The sequence below is a fragment of the Erythrolamprus reginae genome, chromosome 10 (genome assembly GCF_031021105.1).
Source record: "Erythrolamprus reginae isolate rEryReg1 chromosome 10, rEryReg1.hap1, whole genome shotgun sequence".
NCBI classification, from domain to species: domain Eukaryota; kingdom Metazoa; phylum Chordata; class Lepidosauria; order Squamata; family Dipsadidae; genus Erythrolamprus; species Erythrolamprus reginae.
This window is the reverse complement of record NC_091959.1, coordinates 630,785-648,356: the sequence shown is the minus strand read 5'-3', so window position 1 is coordinate 648,356 and position 17,572 is coordinate 630,785. Positions and strand designations below refer to the sequence as shown.

General features: G+C 53.3%; 2 protein-coding genes across 2 annotated transcripts in view; one reads left to right on the top strand and one right to left on the bottom strand.

Moving 5' to 3' along the window:
* The first annotated feature begins 603 nt into the window (after positions 1-603).
* Positions 604-17,572, top strand: part of USP3 (ubiquitin specific peptidase 3) — a 31,872-nt gene continuing 14,903 nt past the window's right edge. The window contains exon 1 of the mRNA XM_070762923.1: positions 604-709. Coding sequence (XP_070619024.1) covers positions 652-709 — 58 coding nt within the window. The 5' untranslated portion in view covers positions 604-651. The remainder of the gene's footprint in view (positions 710-17,572) is intronic.
* Positions 3,008-15,890, bottom strand: CA12 (carbonic anhydrase 12). Its single transcript, XM_070762167.1, has 13 exons — positions 15,543-15,890; positions 15,217-15,402; positions 14,662-14,833; positions 14,584-14,604; positions 12,770-12,949; positions 12,363-12,505; positions 11,252-11,347; positions 10,982-11,045; positions 9,652-9,809; positions 8,630-8,756; positions 4,410-4,436; positions 3,769-3,853; positions 3,008-3,123 (listed from the first exon to the last, which is right to left on the bottom strand). The coding sequence occupies exons 1-13, from the start codon at positions 15,888-15,890 to the stop codon at positions 3,027-3,029; spliced, it is 1,704 nt and encodes a 567-aa protein (XP_070618268.1). The 3' UTR covers positions 3,008-3,026.

The window sequence follows — 17,572 nt, the reverse complement described above, 5'->3', positions numbered from 1 at the left end:
AATAAATCACAATTAAAAGGAAAGCTGCATAGCTTCTGAAAAACGTGGGGGCCTTGCCAATGGTTTTATGTGCAAATGAAATTTAATGCAATGTTCTAAATTTGTATGATCCCCAAAGACTTGATTTTTACGAAGAGTTATTCCACCCTGTGAAGTGTATTGTGCCCAAAGGCCGAACTCCTGCCTTTCTCAAAGCCCCCCTCCTTTCTTTCCCTCTGTAGTGGGGGGGGAGGCTGGGACGAGGGTGAATGGCCAGGGATGAGGATGGAGCCGAACGGCTTATCTGCAGCCCTGGTGCCTTCTCTTGACCCACTTGACCGGCTCTTGAAAACCAAAGCCTAGAACCTCTGGACAGCACCACCCAGCCTGTGGGATTCTGCCAGAGCTTGGCCTTGTGGGGGGGGCTCCTGGGGGGTCTTGGGTGTACCTGGGGGCTGAGTTGCAGCCCGAAGAGGTCAACAAGGCTACCTGGATGGACAGACTGACTGGAGATGCCCCCACTAGGGGGCAGCAGAGCACTGAGCCAGGCCATTCAGCTGACTTGGGACTCCTCTAAATCATGGTGAGCTTTCCTCCCTTTAAATCATCATGTGGTCAGTTTGTGGCTCAGGATGATGATGGGACCCTACTGTTGTGGCTTGTAAGCCGTGGATGAGCTCACCCTTCTGCAAGCCGTGGTCCCTGGCCCCTTCATTGCTGGCACTGGCAGGTAGGCAGTGATGGGCTCCTATCGGTACGGTCAGGTGCGCAGTACCAGTAGCAAAATTTTGGGTTTTTTTATTTTTTTTTTCCCCTTCTGGGCTCTGGGTATGTTTGTAAATGGATTCTGAATGTGTATAATTTTAGAAGAGCTGTGCATGCGTGTGTGTGCATACACTTTATGTAGTAGATAATCAGGGGTGGCCTACTGCCCGGACAGGGGTGGGACACAATGGGGTAGCAGAAATGGAGCTCCACCCCAGAGCCCCCAATTTGCACTCAAAGGTGTTGAAACAAACTGCATAAGTCAGGCCCACAGTGGGGTAGTAAAAATTTGGATAGCCCATCACTGCAGGTAGGTGGGATGAGCTCTTGCAGGGGGGTGTGTGTCCATGATGTGTATAATGATTTGTGCACAAAACGGCTCAGGCTCTGGTTTTGCTTTTGAAAGGGACCCATGTCCTCAGGAGGGGAGTCGCCCCTTCCCAGTGGCCACAAACCTCCTCTGGCCTCCTCCCTTTTCTCTCAACTCCTTTGGCCTTGGTTTTTCTGCCCGCTCCAAATGTGAATCGTGGTTAGTTTCCATGGGACTTCCTAACCATGATTAACATTATTGTGCTCTATGTTAAATCGCTGTGAAAATGCAGACGTACGTTTTAAATCTTGGCTGGAGCGAAAGGACTGTGAAGCCTGTGTTTGTCTGGACCAAAGTTCCTCTTTAAGGCCCGTGGACCCCAGGTTGGGCAATTCCCCAGAGGGGGCTGGAGAGTTCCGGGAGTTGAAGTCCACCCATCTTAAAGTTGCAAGATTCTGGCCTAGAGAGACCTACCTGTGGGCCAGGTGTTTCCAATTCTGCAGTTGCCTTGCTTGCTTTTTGCTGCTTGGATTTGACAAAGTTTGTGCCTCCCCTTAACACGGCTGAATGTGCCACCTCGTGGAGTGAAGGGTCCCTCTTCATATAAAATGACCAGCGGGGCAGCCAAGCTCCTGTGGCCCTCTGTCCAAGTAAGATGCCCCCCTTTGCATAGAAATGAGCCCCCACCACCCTTGAGAAACGTGTATCCTGCTTTCATGCAGATCCCTGAGTCGGGGGTCATTCTGGAGAGTGTGAAGAAGGGGCTTGTTCTGCAGCCGAGGGTGCAGCTGTGTGGGAGGACCTCTTTTCTCACTGGGATCCAGATGTGGTCTGAAACCCTCTAGCTGACTATTTTGGTACCTTTACCTAGCAATTTTGATGTTAGAAGTCTCGGTTGTGGTTCACGGGTGCTGGAGGAGAACTTGATGGATATTTCAGAAAATGCAAAGTGTAAATATAGTCTGGCCTTCAACCAAGAATAGAATTTCACTCGGTGTTTCTCAGTACGTTTGTATGTGTGTGTGAGAGAGAAACAAATTCAAAGGTCTTAATAAAAATATTTATTGTATGATGATACATAAAATTGCACATAATCTATAGGAGACTTTCATCATCATCATAGACTCTTCAAACCTCCTTATATGTCCCTGTAGAAAGGAAACAATGTATGGAGCCCTCCAATCCTATTCGCTCCCCCTAATATTGGAGTAGATACCATTAGAGTATTTCATTGGACCTCCCTTCTACTTGGAGTAGCTGCCTTCATCCTGACACAATTCTTAAAACCTGAGTCGATAGATCTTCGGTTCCAGAGACCTAAGTACAGCACAGAGCCCCAACTCCATGTCATGGGGGACGACCCATGCATTTCCTAGAGGTCATGTTGAATGTAGCTTATTTCAGACTTAAATAGAAGAGAGGAAAAAGTAATTCCTGCTAAAATCAGTAGGGTTTCAAAGAGAACCGGATGATGCCTTTTGAGGCAGGGGCTTCCACCCTTGGCCACTTGAGGACTTCAACTCAACCAGCCATACTGGGAGTCTTGAGGCCCCACAAGTCTTAAAGTGGCCACGTTTGGAGCTTCAAGACGTTAACAAGAACCCTTAAGCATCCTAGTGATCTTCTCCTAACATCAGCAGTGATTATTTCATGGGAGCAGGAAGGAAATTCATCTATTCAGTAAATAAACAGTAGCTGTTCTGAGGCAGATTATTATGATTATTCATAAATATCACATTTAGATGCTACAATCTTAAGCAAAGCCCAGGACCCTGGCTAGAATTTATTTGATTCTTTGGAGGGAGATCTTTGTCTCCGCCCCTTAAAATCCTGTACACAAGGGAGAAGATCCCTCCTCCCTTTGCTCTCAAGGGATCCAGGAACCCAGCGTGGCCAATAAACAGAGAGAAAGAGAGCAACGCTGGGCTCATCCAGCTGTTGTGGATATGTGAAGCTTGAGCACTGCAGAGGTTTATGCTTTGGAGAGATTCTCCTCCTTCTCTTCCTCTTCCTCCTTGGTGACCGCAGGCTTGTAGATGACCCCTTTCTCTTCTTTGGCCCTTTGCAGGCTGGGAAAGAGAAGCCTGGAGTTAGCCAAGGTTGAGAAGAGGATGTCCAGCAATTCTGTCCCGGCCGGCCAGTGTATTCCCTGAGTTGGAGAGGCCAAAGGGGATTCCCAGAAGGGACAAGGAGCAGGCGATCGAAAGGGCTTTTCTACATTTGAGTGGCCAGAGGGGTGGGTCACACCACCCTTTTGATCAGGTGGCCTGCTTAGAAAAACTCATGATGAGTGGACTTTGGCGTTTGGCGGGAATTGTCCCTTCTGGCCAGGTAGCCTGGCAGCTGATGCCTTCTCCCGACTCTTCTGCTTGGAAGAGCAACAATCTCAGGATTCTTCAGCCTTTGAACTTTTAAGACCTGTGGACCTCATCTCCCACTACGCGAAGTTCAAGTCCACACGTCTTAGCTGCCGTGCTTGGCTGCCCTTCATCTAAGTCAAGGCTGATACCATTCCTGGTGCAAAGGCTGAGCAGATGCCTCCATCTGTCCTGGGTCTCCTTTGGAGCCCCTGGTGGAACGGCACCAGCAGGCAGTGAGGTTGCCTTCAGACCCAGAACAGGGTGGGGAGGCCAGGCAGGGACCCCAGGAAGAACCTCCTTCCCCCCCCCCCCGGGTATTTCAAGGCCCAAGCGGCAGTGGAGCAGAAGTCTTACCTCTCCCTTCTAACCAGCCAGAAGGCTGCCATGGTGACGAAGACCACGCCAAGGACACTGGCCAGCACCACAAAGAGGACCAAGCCTGCAGTGGGGTCGGGTGGTTGGAGGGGAAACCGTGTTAGAAGCCTTGTGGCTAAGAGAACTTTCCTCCTTGGGGCAGGTGATGTAATTGGCTCCTGGAGTAAAACCCCAATGAGATAAGCAGCTTTCCTGGAACATTTCCCCCATGTGCTTTGATCAGGGGAAATGGAAGGAAATAAAAGAGCTATGGAGAATTTTGACATAAGAGCTAAGACTCCAAGGCTGGTGAAATGATTTGCTCCGCTCTCTCAGTGTAAGGAGGACGTGTGTGTGTTTGTGTGTGTTTGTGCTAGTCCAGAAGACTTTAGACCATTGAAATAAGAAGAGACCTTTGCCATTTGTAGAGGTGTAGAAGCAAAGGCATCAAACCTGCTCAAACCTTTCCAATAGGTTGACTCTGGATTAGTAAGGTTAGGGTTACCTGCAGGGGGGAGATAGGCAGGAGAAGCTCAAGAGGTCAGTGGATCCCAGCTGTGACCAGAGCAGAGGCAGGGGCAGATGGAAGGGGTGGAACTGAGGAGGGGGCTTTGTGCCAAGCGCTCTTGAGACAAACATACCTGGGCTGCCTTCACCTGGAGCTGGATCTTGAGGAAAGGGAGAAGCACAACGTAAATGCAAAATCACAACAGTGTCACTGAAATGACGGTGGACAAAGACAGCGCTAAGGGTCATGACAATCCTGGCACTCCTCCGAATGGCAGGAAGGAGGCCTTTCACTCCGTGCCAATCCTGGGTGGCAGGAGAGAGAAGGGCAGCTGTTCACAAACTGGCAAAGGTAGAAGTGGGAGAACAGCTGGGGCAACTTCTCAGGGGGCCAGCCAGATTTCTCATTTTCCTGGGGAATTCTGGGACTTGAAGTCCACAATCTGCAAGCTCCCAAGTTCTAGGAATCCCGAGCCACAAGGACATCTCTACCAGGATCTCCTGTCCCTGTGGTCAGGGGGGCTTCCCAGCCAGGGCCAGCCCAAGACCCTCACCAAGCCCTGCCTGGGGGGGAGCTGTCTTTGTAGCTCAGTGTTTCCCCAACCAGCCATTGAGGCCCCATTGCAGCCCCTCTGCCTCGCTGCCTGACTTCCTTTCCTCCATTTTTTTAGCCTCCCTACATGCCCCACGGTGCCCCTTCCCTGTGTCCTAACTCTAAGTGCCGCCCTTTGCTCGTCTCTTTCCAGCTCTTTTATCTTCGTTTTCCCAGCCAGTCCTTTCGGATTAAATAAACGACGAGGCCTCCGCAGTCACTCATTAAGAACAGCCTCATGGCAAGCGCAGGGCGGAGGGACCCTGGGAAGCCGGTCAATGCAGCCTCTTCGGGGTTTGTTCCTGCCCAGCGCTTTGAAAGCAAAGGAGTGGCTCGCCAAGGCAGGCAGAGACCGGTCGGAGGCTCAGAGAACCGGGCACGCTGTGGGCGTTGTCCTGGCACCCTGAACCTCCCCTGGGTCTCACAGTTCTGGAGATGGTCCTCACCTCCGCCTGTCCTTGGGAAAGGGTGGCCTGGCGTTCTTGGGGGCAGGACATCACCGCTGACTCTTGCCCGGGATGGTGCCAGAAGGTCACTCCAAGTCAAGTTCAGCAGCAGCAGCAGCGCAGGAGGGAGGGAGGGAGGGAGGGAGGAGGCTTCGGTTGGGTTCCAGTTTGGGCCAAAAAGTCAGTTTATTTGGGATGCACGTGGGCAAATAGACAGAATGGGCCCCCCCTAATATTTGGGACTTAAATGGGGAGCCTCGTTGGCTGCTCTGTGACCCCCTGATAAAGCACAGATGGGCCTGGTTTCTTAAGCCAGCCTCTGGAGCGGCTAGTTGGGGCAAGGGTCCCTTCCCAGAAGTGTTTAATTGTCTGCCCGCCTTGCTTGGTGTTCTCTGGAGCTCATCCGCTGGTCCTTTCCCCCAAAACGTTTGGGTCCAGCGCCCCCTGCTTTTCCCTGGAGCTCCGAGGTTGATTTGGACTTGGGTGAGAGCTGCTGCCCTGAGTTCAGGTTTGCCTCCCTGATAAACTGCGTAACGTTGGGACCTTAAAATATGACCAAAAGCAGCTTCCCCTCCCTCCCTCCCTCCCTCCGCCTCACCTGTGTGCTGGGTGTGTTTGTGCAGCGTCTCCAGCCGAGCAATCTCAGAAGGAATCACAACCGTTGCCGATCCAAGCAGCCACCTCGCCTTTCCTCTCCCACACACGCACGCACGCACGAGAGAGCCTTGCCCTTGCCAGTCCCCTGGCCTCCCCCCAGATCACCTGTGCAACGTTTTCCTCTATGGGCCGTGCAGCGGCTGCCCAATCCCACTTACACAAGGTGCGTGTGACACAACCAGGGCAGCCAAGAGTGCTCGGCCCAGGAAGGTTTCCGTCGCAGCCTTTGACACTCGGAGGAATTACTCTCTACGCGGCTGAGCTTAGAGCAGAATTTATTGCAACTTGTGAGCATTGCACAAAGAGAAAAGAATACAATAATCCCAGCGTCTGCCCCTCGGCTGTTCTTTCCCAAACCAGTCATTGCTTGTATAAACATTGCTATATTTCTACACACAGATATATTCAAACTTGTTTCAAGAAAAAAAAATTAGCCATCTTTGTTGCTCTTTTGTTTTGTAAATTACAACTTCTTAGGTGCAACCTTAAGATTTCCCGTCTGTTTTGCCAACAAGCCTCTCTCGGGAGGGAATATAATTCTCTTCTGATCCGTTGCACGTCTGTGATGCACAGGTTGGCTCACTTGTAGGTCTAGAAAATCCCTGTCCCTCAGCCTTGGCCACTCAGAGGGGGAGGGGGAGCCTCAACTGCCAGGATGACCCCAGAAAACCTGATCTTGGTGTATCCTTAAAAAGAAGTATCTCCAGAATCAGACTCCCACCCCTCTGACCCTCGTCTGCTCAGCATCCCTGGTGGGTGACTGAAGTGAGGCTATTTATAGTTCTCCTGCCCCCCTCAAAAAAAAGGCCCCACTTCCTCGCTGCTTATTCCGAACTCTGCACAGGTCCAGCCATGCCAACCTTCCTTCGCTGTCCTCCTATTGCTTCGCTGGCCGGTCTGTGTTTCATCTTTAACAAAGGCTGCACCAACCAGGAGGCTTGAGGCTGGAGCTCCCCATCCCCCCCCCGCCCCCAGATGGCTAATTTTTGCACCCATGACGGTGGATTTGGGCAACCCAGCGTGATGGGCCTCTCCTGCCTTTTACGTGTCAATCTCAACCTCTTGCAGAGCTTCGTCTGATCCTTTGAACCTCCCCAGAAAGAGTCTCCCTGAAAGGCAAAGCGGGGGGGGGTCTTTCAGAGGCGCAAGAGATTCTCCCACTGTGGCTGAGGGGGCCCGAAGGAGACGGGGCAGGGGAGGGGTCCGGGAAGAAAGCAACGTAGGAGGGAAGAGGCTGCCACACGTCAGGGCTACTCCAGTATTTCTCAATTGGGCCAACGGTAAGACCTGTGGACTTCAACAATTATGAGGGTTTTATAGTTTTAGATATTGTATTCAACTACTTTTTATCGTTTCTCTATTGTTATTGTAAGCCACCCTGAGTCCTTCGGGATTGCGTGGCATAGAAGTTGAATTAAATAAATAATAAATAAACTCCCAGAATTCCCCAAGGATGGCTGGGGAATTCTGGGAGTTGAAGTCTACACATCTTAAAGTTGACTCGGTTGAGGAATCCTGGTCTGATGGATGCAAGGAACTGAGACGCTTCCCTTTAACTAACCAGGATGTGTGCGAGTTTTGTTCCTGGGGAAGCTCGTTTGTCTTCAGGGCCCCTCCCAATTTGCAACAAAGCACAAGAAGACTTCAGTACTCATGCTCAGGGTCTTAAATCCCCCCCAGGGCAGGGGTCAGTATTTTCACTGCCCCCTGAAATAACTTCTTCTTAAGAAACGACCTCCCTCCCTCTGCCTCACAGCTCCTGCCATGACTGGGGCCGTTTTAAAAAGCAGGATGGAAGGAAAACAGAGACGTTTTCCCTTATAGGTGAATGAAACCTTCCCAGCCTACGTGGGACACTCACCCAACACCCCCCCCACCCCCCGAGTTTTACTCCTGGTTTTATCCAATGCGCGAAACGGCCCCTGATGGCCTGGCCACAGCCTCCCACCTGGGCACCTTTAATTCTAAGGTTGCTCCCCCCACTTTGTTCCTTTCCAAGTTCGTCCCAAAGCACCTTGTGATTCTGTGCCGATGTTATTGTTTTGGAGCTGAAGTTGGGATCCGTATTTTTAGAGAACGGCTACGGTATAATTACCGGTCCTGGCAGACACAGCAGGGGGGGCTGCGCTGCTTCGGAGCCTCCCACATGGCTGCCCCCCCAAGGGGGGACAGTCTTGCCAACCCCACCCGAGGCCTGTGCAGATTCTCAATCCCCTGGGTCAGTGGGGAGGCCGAGTGGGCTCTTCTGTGACCTGTGGACTTCAATTCCCAGAATTCCTGAGCCAATCATGCTAGCCCAGGAATTCTGGGACTTGAAGTCCACATGTCGTAGAAGAGCCCCCCTGACCTGAGTGATGGTTCCCCCAGAGATGCTTTTTCCCAAAAAGGCAAGTGGACTTCCACGTTTTTTTTCTCTTTTGAAGACTTTTCCCTTCTCATCCAAGAAGCTTCTGCTCTTCTAACTGTAGAACTGTTTGGATGAGAAGCAAAGTGTTTTCAAGAAAAAAGACCCACCCAGAAAGTCCAGGTGACCTTTGGAAAAAAAGCTTTGTTGGGATCGTGTGTCCATCCCAACTTGGCCTCTCGTCCCAATCACCCTAAGGTGCCACCACCACGATAAAGCCCCTGGGTGGGCGGGGGGCCATTTTCTCTGGCCTACCTTGTCGGAAGGAGACGGAGACCATCCTCTCGTCAAACTCCTGCACTCTGCGGAAGTTGTCCACCATCTCGAGAGGGGAGGGGTCGCTGGACTCCGTGCAGTAGAGGGTGGTTTCGAGGGCCAGCAGCTGTGGGGGAAGGGGGGGAGATTGTCCAGTTAGCAATCACGGATGCAGGAGGAGAGAAGCAGCGGCTCTTAGGAGAGACTGCCACAGCTTACAGGTTGGGGTGTTTGGACCACTGAGGGCAGTGGGCGTTTTTCTTAATTCTGCAAAAATCTATTTTTTTTTAAAAAAAATTAATTTTTAATAATAACAAATTCACACTATCTAAAAGACAGTGCACAGTGAGGTGTTCTCCCCCCACCCAACATCATTTATTCTGACCCCTTCACCAAAATGAGGGTGCACTTTTTAATGTTACTTTAAACCAAGGACATTACCATATTTACAAATTATAGAGTGATTCTATTCTTTATAACTTGGTCTTGAATTCTGCTAACCGCATAACCTCTAATCCTGTCCCATCTTCCCATCCGTTCTTTCACTTTAATTTCATTAATCCTATTCATCTTTCTATCCATAATTTCAAACTGAATGTGTTCCACCCTGTACTGGTACCAGTTTTGTATTGTCCATTTTGTTGCATCCTTCCAACCTAAAACTATTACTATAGCTGCTTCTTTAATTTCTCTAAATTCACCCATATCGCTCTTTATTAATTCTGCAAAGATCTAGAGTTAAAAGAACCTGAATGGTCTGATTGTTATGAAGGGATTGGACTGTGGAATGTAGAAAGGGTGTTGCAATTATATGATATATTTATGGATTCATTCTGTGGCTCCCAGTTAAATTAACTCTGATAGTTTTATTTTTGGGGAATTAAATCCTGAAAGGAAGAATTAAATCTGTTATGGCCTTGACCAGGGCCCTGGAAAGCGCTGGAGGGAATCAGACTTTTCCCTGCGTTACCTGCAAAATCGCTTCCGTTCCCTGAATGTAATTTGTGCTTTATTGAACTTGCCTGTTCCGCTGAAAGTTCTACGGGTTTTCGGAAAACTGTCCAGAGGACACTTGGGTAGCATGGAGGGGTGGTCAACGACCCTTCATAGCGGTAGTAGTCATCCAGTCCCTCTGGGAGCAAATCTCGGACGTTGAAACCTGGAACAATTGTTTCCTGATCTGAAAGAAAACAGCCGCTTCGTCAGCTGGACTCTACCGATGAATGGCAGCTGTCTGTTTTGATCCTGGATGGAACCTTCCCTGAATATTCATCTTGCCCTTTTCTTTAGATAATCCAACTCAGCCAACTTAGTTAGGGCTTCCTGCAACCAGCTCTGGGAGGCCAACTCCAGCCAAACCCACCCTGGTTGGCCGCCCAGTCCATGTGGGCCCCGCTGGAATTGCGCATGTGGCTGCCCAGGGCTGGCGGCTGAGGTGGTGCTTTTGTCATCTGGACCAACGCTGGAGTTCAGAGTTTGTTTACTATCACTTGGGCAGAGAAAGGCAGGCGGGTGAGTCAGACAACCGGAGAGACCTTAGAGGATCAAACACGGGCAGAAAATACCCAGTCTTGACTGCAACTTGCTTGTAAACAGTTTAGTCTGTTCTGCCTCATTCTTGTATTTTGTAAGTCGGATTGGCACATGTGTGCGTGCATGTGTGTGTATATACGCAATAAGGCCAAGCGCTTATTTCAAGGTTCAAAAAAATATAAGATAGGGGCTTATTTTTGGGGAAACATGGTACTGTATATCTATTTCTGTATATCTATATACATATATATCTACAAGCTGATACAAGCTGATACAAGAGGTGAGGCTGTAGCCTAGAGGCCAAGGCCACTGCCTTACAAGGCAGAGGCCCAGGTTCAAATCCCAGTAAAAGAGTGTGGCTACCTGATGAGAGCAAATAAGCTCGAAATAGATCTATGGTAATCTCCCTTCCTTTTCATTATCAGCAAAAATGTGTTACATATACATCTATATATCTATCTCTGTCTGTCTATCTCTACACACATATGTATATATAGATATATAGAGGCCGAGAGGCAAAAAGGAAGCAGTATGCTCCCTCTCATATTTGGGTACATCGGGATGATTCGACCAAGAACCCCCCCACCAAAAAACCCCATGTACATATACATATACACACACACATACATATACACACACACATACACAGATAGAGAGAGAGAGAGAGAGAGAGAGGGAGGGAGAGACATCCACACACATATACTGCAACTGTCTATATTGCAAATGAACCTGACCCCCGAAAGCAAGGGGGGCATTGCCCTTATAGGGGCTGGGCCTCTTCTCTTGGCTGCTGCTTCTCAGTCCCAAATTCTTTCCTACCTTTGTATTTCACATGCTGGAAGTGGCTGAAGATCTTCTCAAAGGATGGGTTGAACTCTCCCTCCTGTAACGAAAGGGACAGGGGTCATTTCCAATTGGAATAACATTGCAGCCAATGAAACCAGACAGAGAAGGACGGAGGGTCCTTCCCAGGGCAGAGAGGGTGGGCCAGTTTCACCCGTGGAAAGGGGGGGGGGCTTTGGACTATCAAGGGGTCCTGTGCAGGACGGAAGAGTCACCTGAAACCCCCAGGGGAGAAGGGAGCCGTACCTCAATCAGGATAGCCAAGACTGCCAGACCGCTGGGCTTGTCCACTGCCGATTTCAGATCTGGATACCGGTCGGAGTTGTAATGGACCATATGCAGCTGCAAAGCAGGAAGGACATGGTCAGCGGGACTCCCAAGGCTTAGCAGTTGGGAGAAGCTGGGTGTGGCTGTGGGGATGGGAGATGGGCTTTTGCAGCCGGGCCTCTCAATTCCCTCGGTTCTTTTGTCTTTGGTGGATGACCTTAAATTGTGACTTCGGGGATCCCAGGCCTTTCCCAGACTTATAATTAGTCCGAGACATGAAACAATGTTGTGGTTATGAATCGGAGGAATTGAGGATAATGACAATTCGTGGCTGGATCCGCCCGTTGTGTCGGGGTCCCAGGGAGGCCCATGAAAAGTGGGATGATGCAACCAGAGACCCAAAACGGAGAAGCCGAGGGAGAGGCTCCCCAGGGCAGGAGGCGTCTCTGTCTCCCTGCTGTTCCTCCACTAATTTTATCCCACGCAGCCATTCGTAAGAGAGCAGAGGAGGGGAAAGGCTGCTCTTGGATGGCTTATTTGGTGATTAGCTGTTTGCAGACAAGACGTTTGTTGGAGGAAGGAGCAAGTCGGGGGAAAGAGTGGAGGTCAGTGCAGGCTCTTGAAGGTCAAAGGTTGGGGAAAGGCCCCAGGATTTTGCCTTGGTCAAAGGGTTCTCAGGAAGGCATGGGGAGAAGGAGAGAAGGGAGCAATGTTTCTGACCCTGGTAAACCTGAAGATGAGTGGACTTCAACTCCCAGAATTCCCCAGCCAACAGAGTCCTTAGGCTGGCTGGGCTGAGAAGCATGGCTGTCTGGGCAGCCTCTCCTGTTCATTGACTTTGGACAGCTGGGGGTCACTGCAACCAAACCCCAAGACATCTGGAGGGTGCCGGGAGGAAGACAGCTGTGATCTCAACCCCAAAGGCCGCAGCAGCTGTTCTACTCAAGATGGGAACCATGAAGAGGTCTCGCCAATGGCACGTTGGGTGCCCCAGAAGGGGGAACCGTCTCTCGCTTTGGAAGGCCCCGTTTCCCCTCCGGGGCTCAGGGGCAGGGGGCAGGCGTCCAGCGAAAGGGCCAGGTAGTCTTACCTCCGCAGCAAAATGCCTCCCGCTGACGGTGTGCTCCGATCCTTCCTGCTTGTTCCGATTCCCCCAGTGCAGGTGGAGTTGTGCTGCCGAGTACTGGAAGGGGAAACTCCGGAGGCGCATGGCCGAAGAGAGATTCATTTTTACTGCAGGAAAAGAGAGAAGGGAGGAGGCGGAGTGGACGCAGGGCAACATTAGGACAGACAGGAAAGGCCAGTGAGGGTCGGTCTTTAAGGCTCAGGTGTTGAAAAACCAGGCCAAGCCGGCTTTGCGCCTCCAGATGTGTGAACACCAGCTAGCATGGCCTGCGTAGAACCTCTGGAGGCCCAGGACCCGGCTGGCTCAGTCATGCTCCTGGCCCTCAGGTTCCCTCAGAAGCTGCCCCCTCCGCCACCCGTAGCGGCCGTTACCTGAATGGCCATTATTGGTCAAGAGGAACCTCATGTCGGAGGAGACGTTGTATCCTTCCAGTTCTATCGGCCGAAGGGTGGAGTCGTAGTGGAGGATGTCATTGTGGAAGTCGATGGGGGACTGGAAGACTCCCCCACAGAGGGGATACTTCTTGGGCCACACTTTCTCTCCGTCAGGACCTGGGACAGCAAGGCCTCCAGATGGTCAAGAGGTCAGCCCCCCCAACCCCCCCTCCTTGCCACAGTGGGCCAGCAGGCATTTCAGGCAGGCAAGGAAGACCCTGCAATGGGCGGCCAGCACAAGGACTGAGGAACCACCAGGCGCTTGGGAAGAAGTCAGGGGAAAGAACCACAAAGACCCAGAGGTCTCTCTCTCAGCCTTATCCATGAGCCGGGGTGGCCCAGTGGTTAGAGGGCAGCCCTGCAGGCTCCTTCAGCTAACTGCTAAGCTGTAGTTCAGCAGTTCAAACCCCACCACCGGCTCAAAGTTGACTCAGCCTTCCGTCCTTCCCAGGTGGGTCAAATGAGGAGCCAGATTGTTGGGGGGAAAGAGCCTGAGTCTGCAAATCGCTTAGAGAGGGATGTATGTGAAGTGGTATATAAGTCTAAAGTCTAAATGCTAAATGTTTGAATCCGAGGAGCAGCCAACAGTTTCTGTCTCACCTCATCATCAGAGTTGCACATTCAGCACTTTGGGCCTTGACCCTTGAAGTGGGAGAACCCCTCGTCCGGCCTTTCTAAGAATGGTGTCTCCCTGCACGGCCCCCTCGTCTTCCCGGAACCTGCTTTTACGCGGCCCCTCATGGGAACAGCAGGGAAAGGCCAGATATGGGTCCGGGTGGTCGGACTCAGGAGTGACCAGGAGCCCCTGCTGAAGTTCAGCCGGAGTCTCCTCGGGACAACAACAGCATCTTCGGCTGCACCTGGGCCAGGTGAATGTGGGAGGAGCAAGGAGCAATTTGTGGCGTCGCCCAGGCTTAGATCGTGTCCCCTGGAAGGGTTCCCCCTACAGGCTGAGTTCGGAAGGGGAGGCGGTAGATGCGAGGCTGGGAAGCCTGGACTGGGTAACCGGCAGCTTCTGGGCTAAGAGGGGGAGCCCCTTCTTTCTCAAGGGGGGGCAAATCTCTGGGCGCAGCAGAGGGGGCTGCAATCTATGGCTGAGCTAGACCCAGAAGGCACCTGGGCGTCTTCCCTGTGAAGCCCAGAAGCCAGATGGGGATTGTGTTCGTTCCCCACATCCATGCGCTCCCCCTCTGCTGTCCGAGGGGGTCTAGAGAAGCCCCAGGCTCCAACAGGCTCCATCCAGACCGGTCTTAATTCAAGCCTCACCTGTCACCCACCCGGTGGAGTCTGCAGGCAGATTCGCCCAACTGCTTCACCTGGTAGAGACCCAGGTGGCAGCTCCACGTGACACAAAGGCCGCCTTCTGGGAGACCTGGGGGTTGGACTCCCCCCCCCACTGAACCGGGGTAAGCAAAGAGAACCGACCTGGTCTCTCAACACGCAAGAGGTGACCCAGTCAGGGCTCAATCTGCTTCACCCGATGACATATAAAAATAACTACTCCGTTCCCACAACCACAAGCTGGCCAAAAGCATCTTAGTGGGTTTCCGGGAGTGGTGATTGTGGCTTCCCAATGATGAAGCCCCCCCCTCCATTTTATCCCACGGGACCAGCAGCTTCTGTGGATGAATGGGAGGTTTGTGCGGCTTGTGGCATGGAATAGAGTTGGCTGGGATCTCCCTCCTACCTCCCTGGATCTAATGGGAGCCACCAAAGAGGATTCGACCCCGTGGATGAAAGGGGGGACTTACCGATGTAGGACCACTTTGACCCTGGAAGGAAAACGAAAGGCACGTGAGCTTCGCGTGAAAAGCAGCCTGAAAACTTACTCCTATTATACAAAACCAGAAGGAAGGGAAGCAACGCAGCGAGGGGCTGCTTGCAGGAGAGCCGTCGCGCCTGGAGGGTCTTTCGTGGCCATCCTTTCAAGCGCTGCTCCCGGTCAGTCCCTGCAATGGAAGCCGGGCGCAGAGCTCGGGGACCTCCGTTCTGGGGACGTCCCTGGGGAGGAGGAAGAGGCTGGGGGACTTGCGGCTCAACCCAGGCCCAACCGCGCAGATCAGAGGACGCCCCTTCCCCGAAGGAGACCCTCCCTGGAGCATCTCGGAGAAGACTTTGCCTGCTGAGCCCCCTCTCCCCTTCCCGGCTCTCTTTTTTGGGAACTAGGAGAGACGTCCCATTTGCCTTCAACCAAGAACAGCAGGCGGGCGGCTCTTCCGCAGACCGCGCGGCTTCTTCCCTCCTCCCCTTCGGGGTCTGCTCAAAAAGCGGGCGGGGGGCGGGGCGAGGAGGGTGAAGGCGCCTGTTCTTCGGGTGGTCTCTCCCCCCCATCCCCCCTTCCCCCGGGGCTTCTTTCAAGACGCTCCGCTCGGCTAAAAGCCCACCCCGCGTCCTTCCTCCCTGGCCAACGTCCACAGGTGAAGCCCCTCGGGGGTCTCGAAGGATGCCACGAGGCCTTCTGGCGCTCCATCGTCCCTCTTCCGCAAACTCGCTTTCGGGACTTCTTGCCAAGGCAGCCCTGGCCGAGTTTCCTCCTTTGGAGGCGGCGGCGGGGGGACGGACGGGCTGCCCTACAGACGGAGGTCCCGACCACTGCGGGAGGGGAGCGAGCCGCCCCTGTTTGGTCGGGGGGCTCCCTGAACGGGAGGAAGGGGAGGGGGCCACCCTTGCAGGGGTCCCTCAAAAGCCCCCCGCCCCGCCGGAGATCTGCCTCGTCTCGCTCCGTCTTCTGGCTGGAAGCCTCGACGGCGCCCTCCCCAGAGATCCCTTCGGTCCCTGAACCCGTCCTCCGACGTCGGCAGCGTTTAGCAACCGGCGCTGGGTCGGAGCGGGGTCTGCGGTCTCTTCGCTGCCGCCGGTGGGGGGCGGAGAGCCGAAGCCCGCGAGCACCTGCAAAAGCGCCACCGGCGGCGCTGGGCGCTGGGCAGAGGACCGGGCTGGCTTCGACCCCCGAGGAAGCCCCCTCCCCGCCCAGGCGGGCATTACCGTTCAGCGGGGCCGGACGGCAGAGGTGCACGTGGAGCAGGAGGGCCAGGAGGGCGGCGGGCAAGGCAGGCATGTCGGGCGGGCTGCGGCTCCTGCCTCTTCGCTCAACACCTGTGCGCTGCCTGAGCCGCGAGCCTCGCTCTGCCCGCCCGGCGCCTCCGCCCCCCGCCCGCCCCCCGCCCTCGGGCCCCGGCCGTGGTCAGCCCGCGACCGGCCCCCGGGAGACGCCCCTCCCTCCCTCGCCCCTGCAGAGCCCGGACTCCGCAGCCCATCACCCGCGCCCTCCGCTTCCTCCTCTGGCGGGGTTTCCCCCGACTGGTCCCTCAGCTCCGCATTCCGAGCCCTGGACTGCACTTCCGTGCCCGACGAACCCCTAGAGCCTTCGGAGGGGAGTCCGAGCCCCCCCCCCACCGCCTCTGGCTCCTTTTGGGGTGCCCCCTTTTCCCGGGCACTTGCTTGCCCCGCTGCAGGCAAAGTGGGGTCCCCCGAATCCGAGCCTTCCTGGGGAAGAGCCGTTGCTTCTGGCTGCCCTGGGCCGGTTGGGGTGCTCAGCACCGGACCCCCCGCTGCCCACCTGCAAATGGGGGGTCCATTTCTCTGGGCTTTTCTTTCAGTCCCCCCCCCCACCCCCCAGGCCCTGCTGCTGCTCTCGGCCTTGGCTGCAGTTTCGGTGGGTTCCAAAGTTTTGTGGGTCTTTGTGCTTTTGTCCCAGGCTCTGCATTGAGACCACCGACTCCCTTCTAGACCTTTCCCTTCACCCCCACAGCTGACCAAAGCTGCCTTGTGACCAGAGAGCCTCTGGTTCTCTCCCCACTTAATTGCTGCACACACCGACCCCTTTCTCTGCCCCCTCCGGCCTCTCTGTGCGCTGGGACCAGGCCAGGAAGGTCTTGCCCTTGACCGCCCCCCCAAACTCTTCTGGAATCCCCTCCCCCAGCTCTGCGCTTTCCCCCAGAACTCTCAGCAACTGGTGGGTGCCTGGTTGGGGTTGTTTTGCTCTGTTCCTGGCTAGTTTTGCACTAACAATCCGGTTTTGTTTGTGTCCCTCGTGTTCCTGAACTCAAATTTGGAAAAGTGTTCTGGAAAATAGAAGCCATTTAGCAGTGCGGTGGTTATTCAAACATACTATTAAAAAGTCAAACCATCAAATTGCAGCGTTAAGGTTCCCAGGAATAGGAACTGGGATGAACCCAAAGAGGCTGTGAGGCAGCTGTGGCCGATATCCAGGTGTTGCTCTTGGGAGGAGAATCCCTTTCTCTGCCCTGGCTGGACGAGAAAGGAGGCACTTCCTCCCCTGGGAAACTTGGGGCGCTAGAGCCACCCTGACCTCCAGAGGGCCAAAGGGGGCTGACCCACGTCCACTCTGGCTTCCTGGCTGCCCCCTTTCCTAGACCGTTTTATACATTTGATTAAATACATTTGTGTGGCCACCCAACTCACACAAAGACGACTCCAGGTGGCTTGTAATGTTTCAACAACTTCAGCCACAGAATCTAGCCGAGTCCGGTGTATTAGCTAAGAACTTTCTTTCACCTACATTTCTATGTGTTCTGCGTTCAGTGTTTTTCCTCCCAGAGCTCCGGTTCCTGTTCTCAAATCCCATTGTAAATAGGTTTGAGATACCTTACAGGAAACGGTATGGAAATGTTTTAATAAATATATACCGTAGTACGAAAAAGGCTTAAATGTCTTTCTTTGGCAACTGCAATTAATTTCCCTGGAGAGTTTTATTGTGGAATCCATGAAAATCGGTCT

Excerpts from the sequence above, each read along its gene's own strand:
- CA12 (XM_070762167.1), bottom strand. The coding sequence starts at position 15,890 with ATGCCTGCCTTGCCCGCCGCCCTCCTGGCCCTCCTGCTCCACGTGCAC. Across the intron at positions 12,950-14,583 it reads GTCAAAGTGGTCCTACATCG|GTCCTGACGGAGAGAAAGTG; the intron begins GTAAGTCCCCCC and ends TTGCTGTCCCAG. Across the intron at positions 3,124-3,768 it reads TGGCTGGTTAGAAGGGAGAG|CCTGCAAAGGGCCAAAGAAG; the intron begins GTAAGACTTCTG and ends TCTCTTTCCCAG.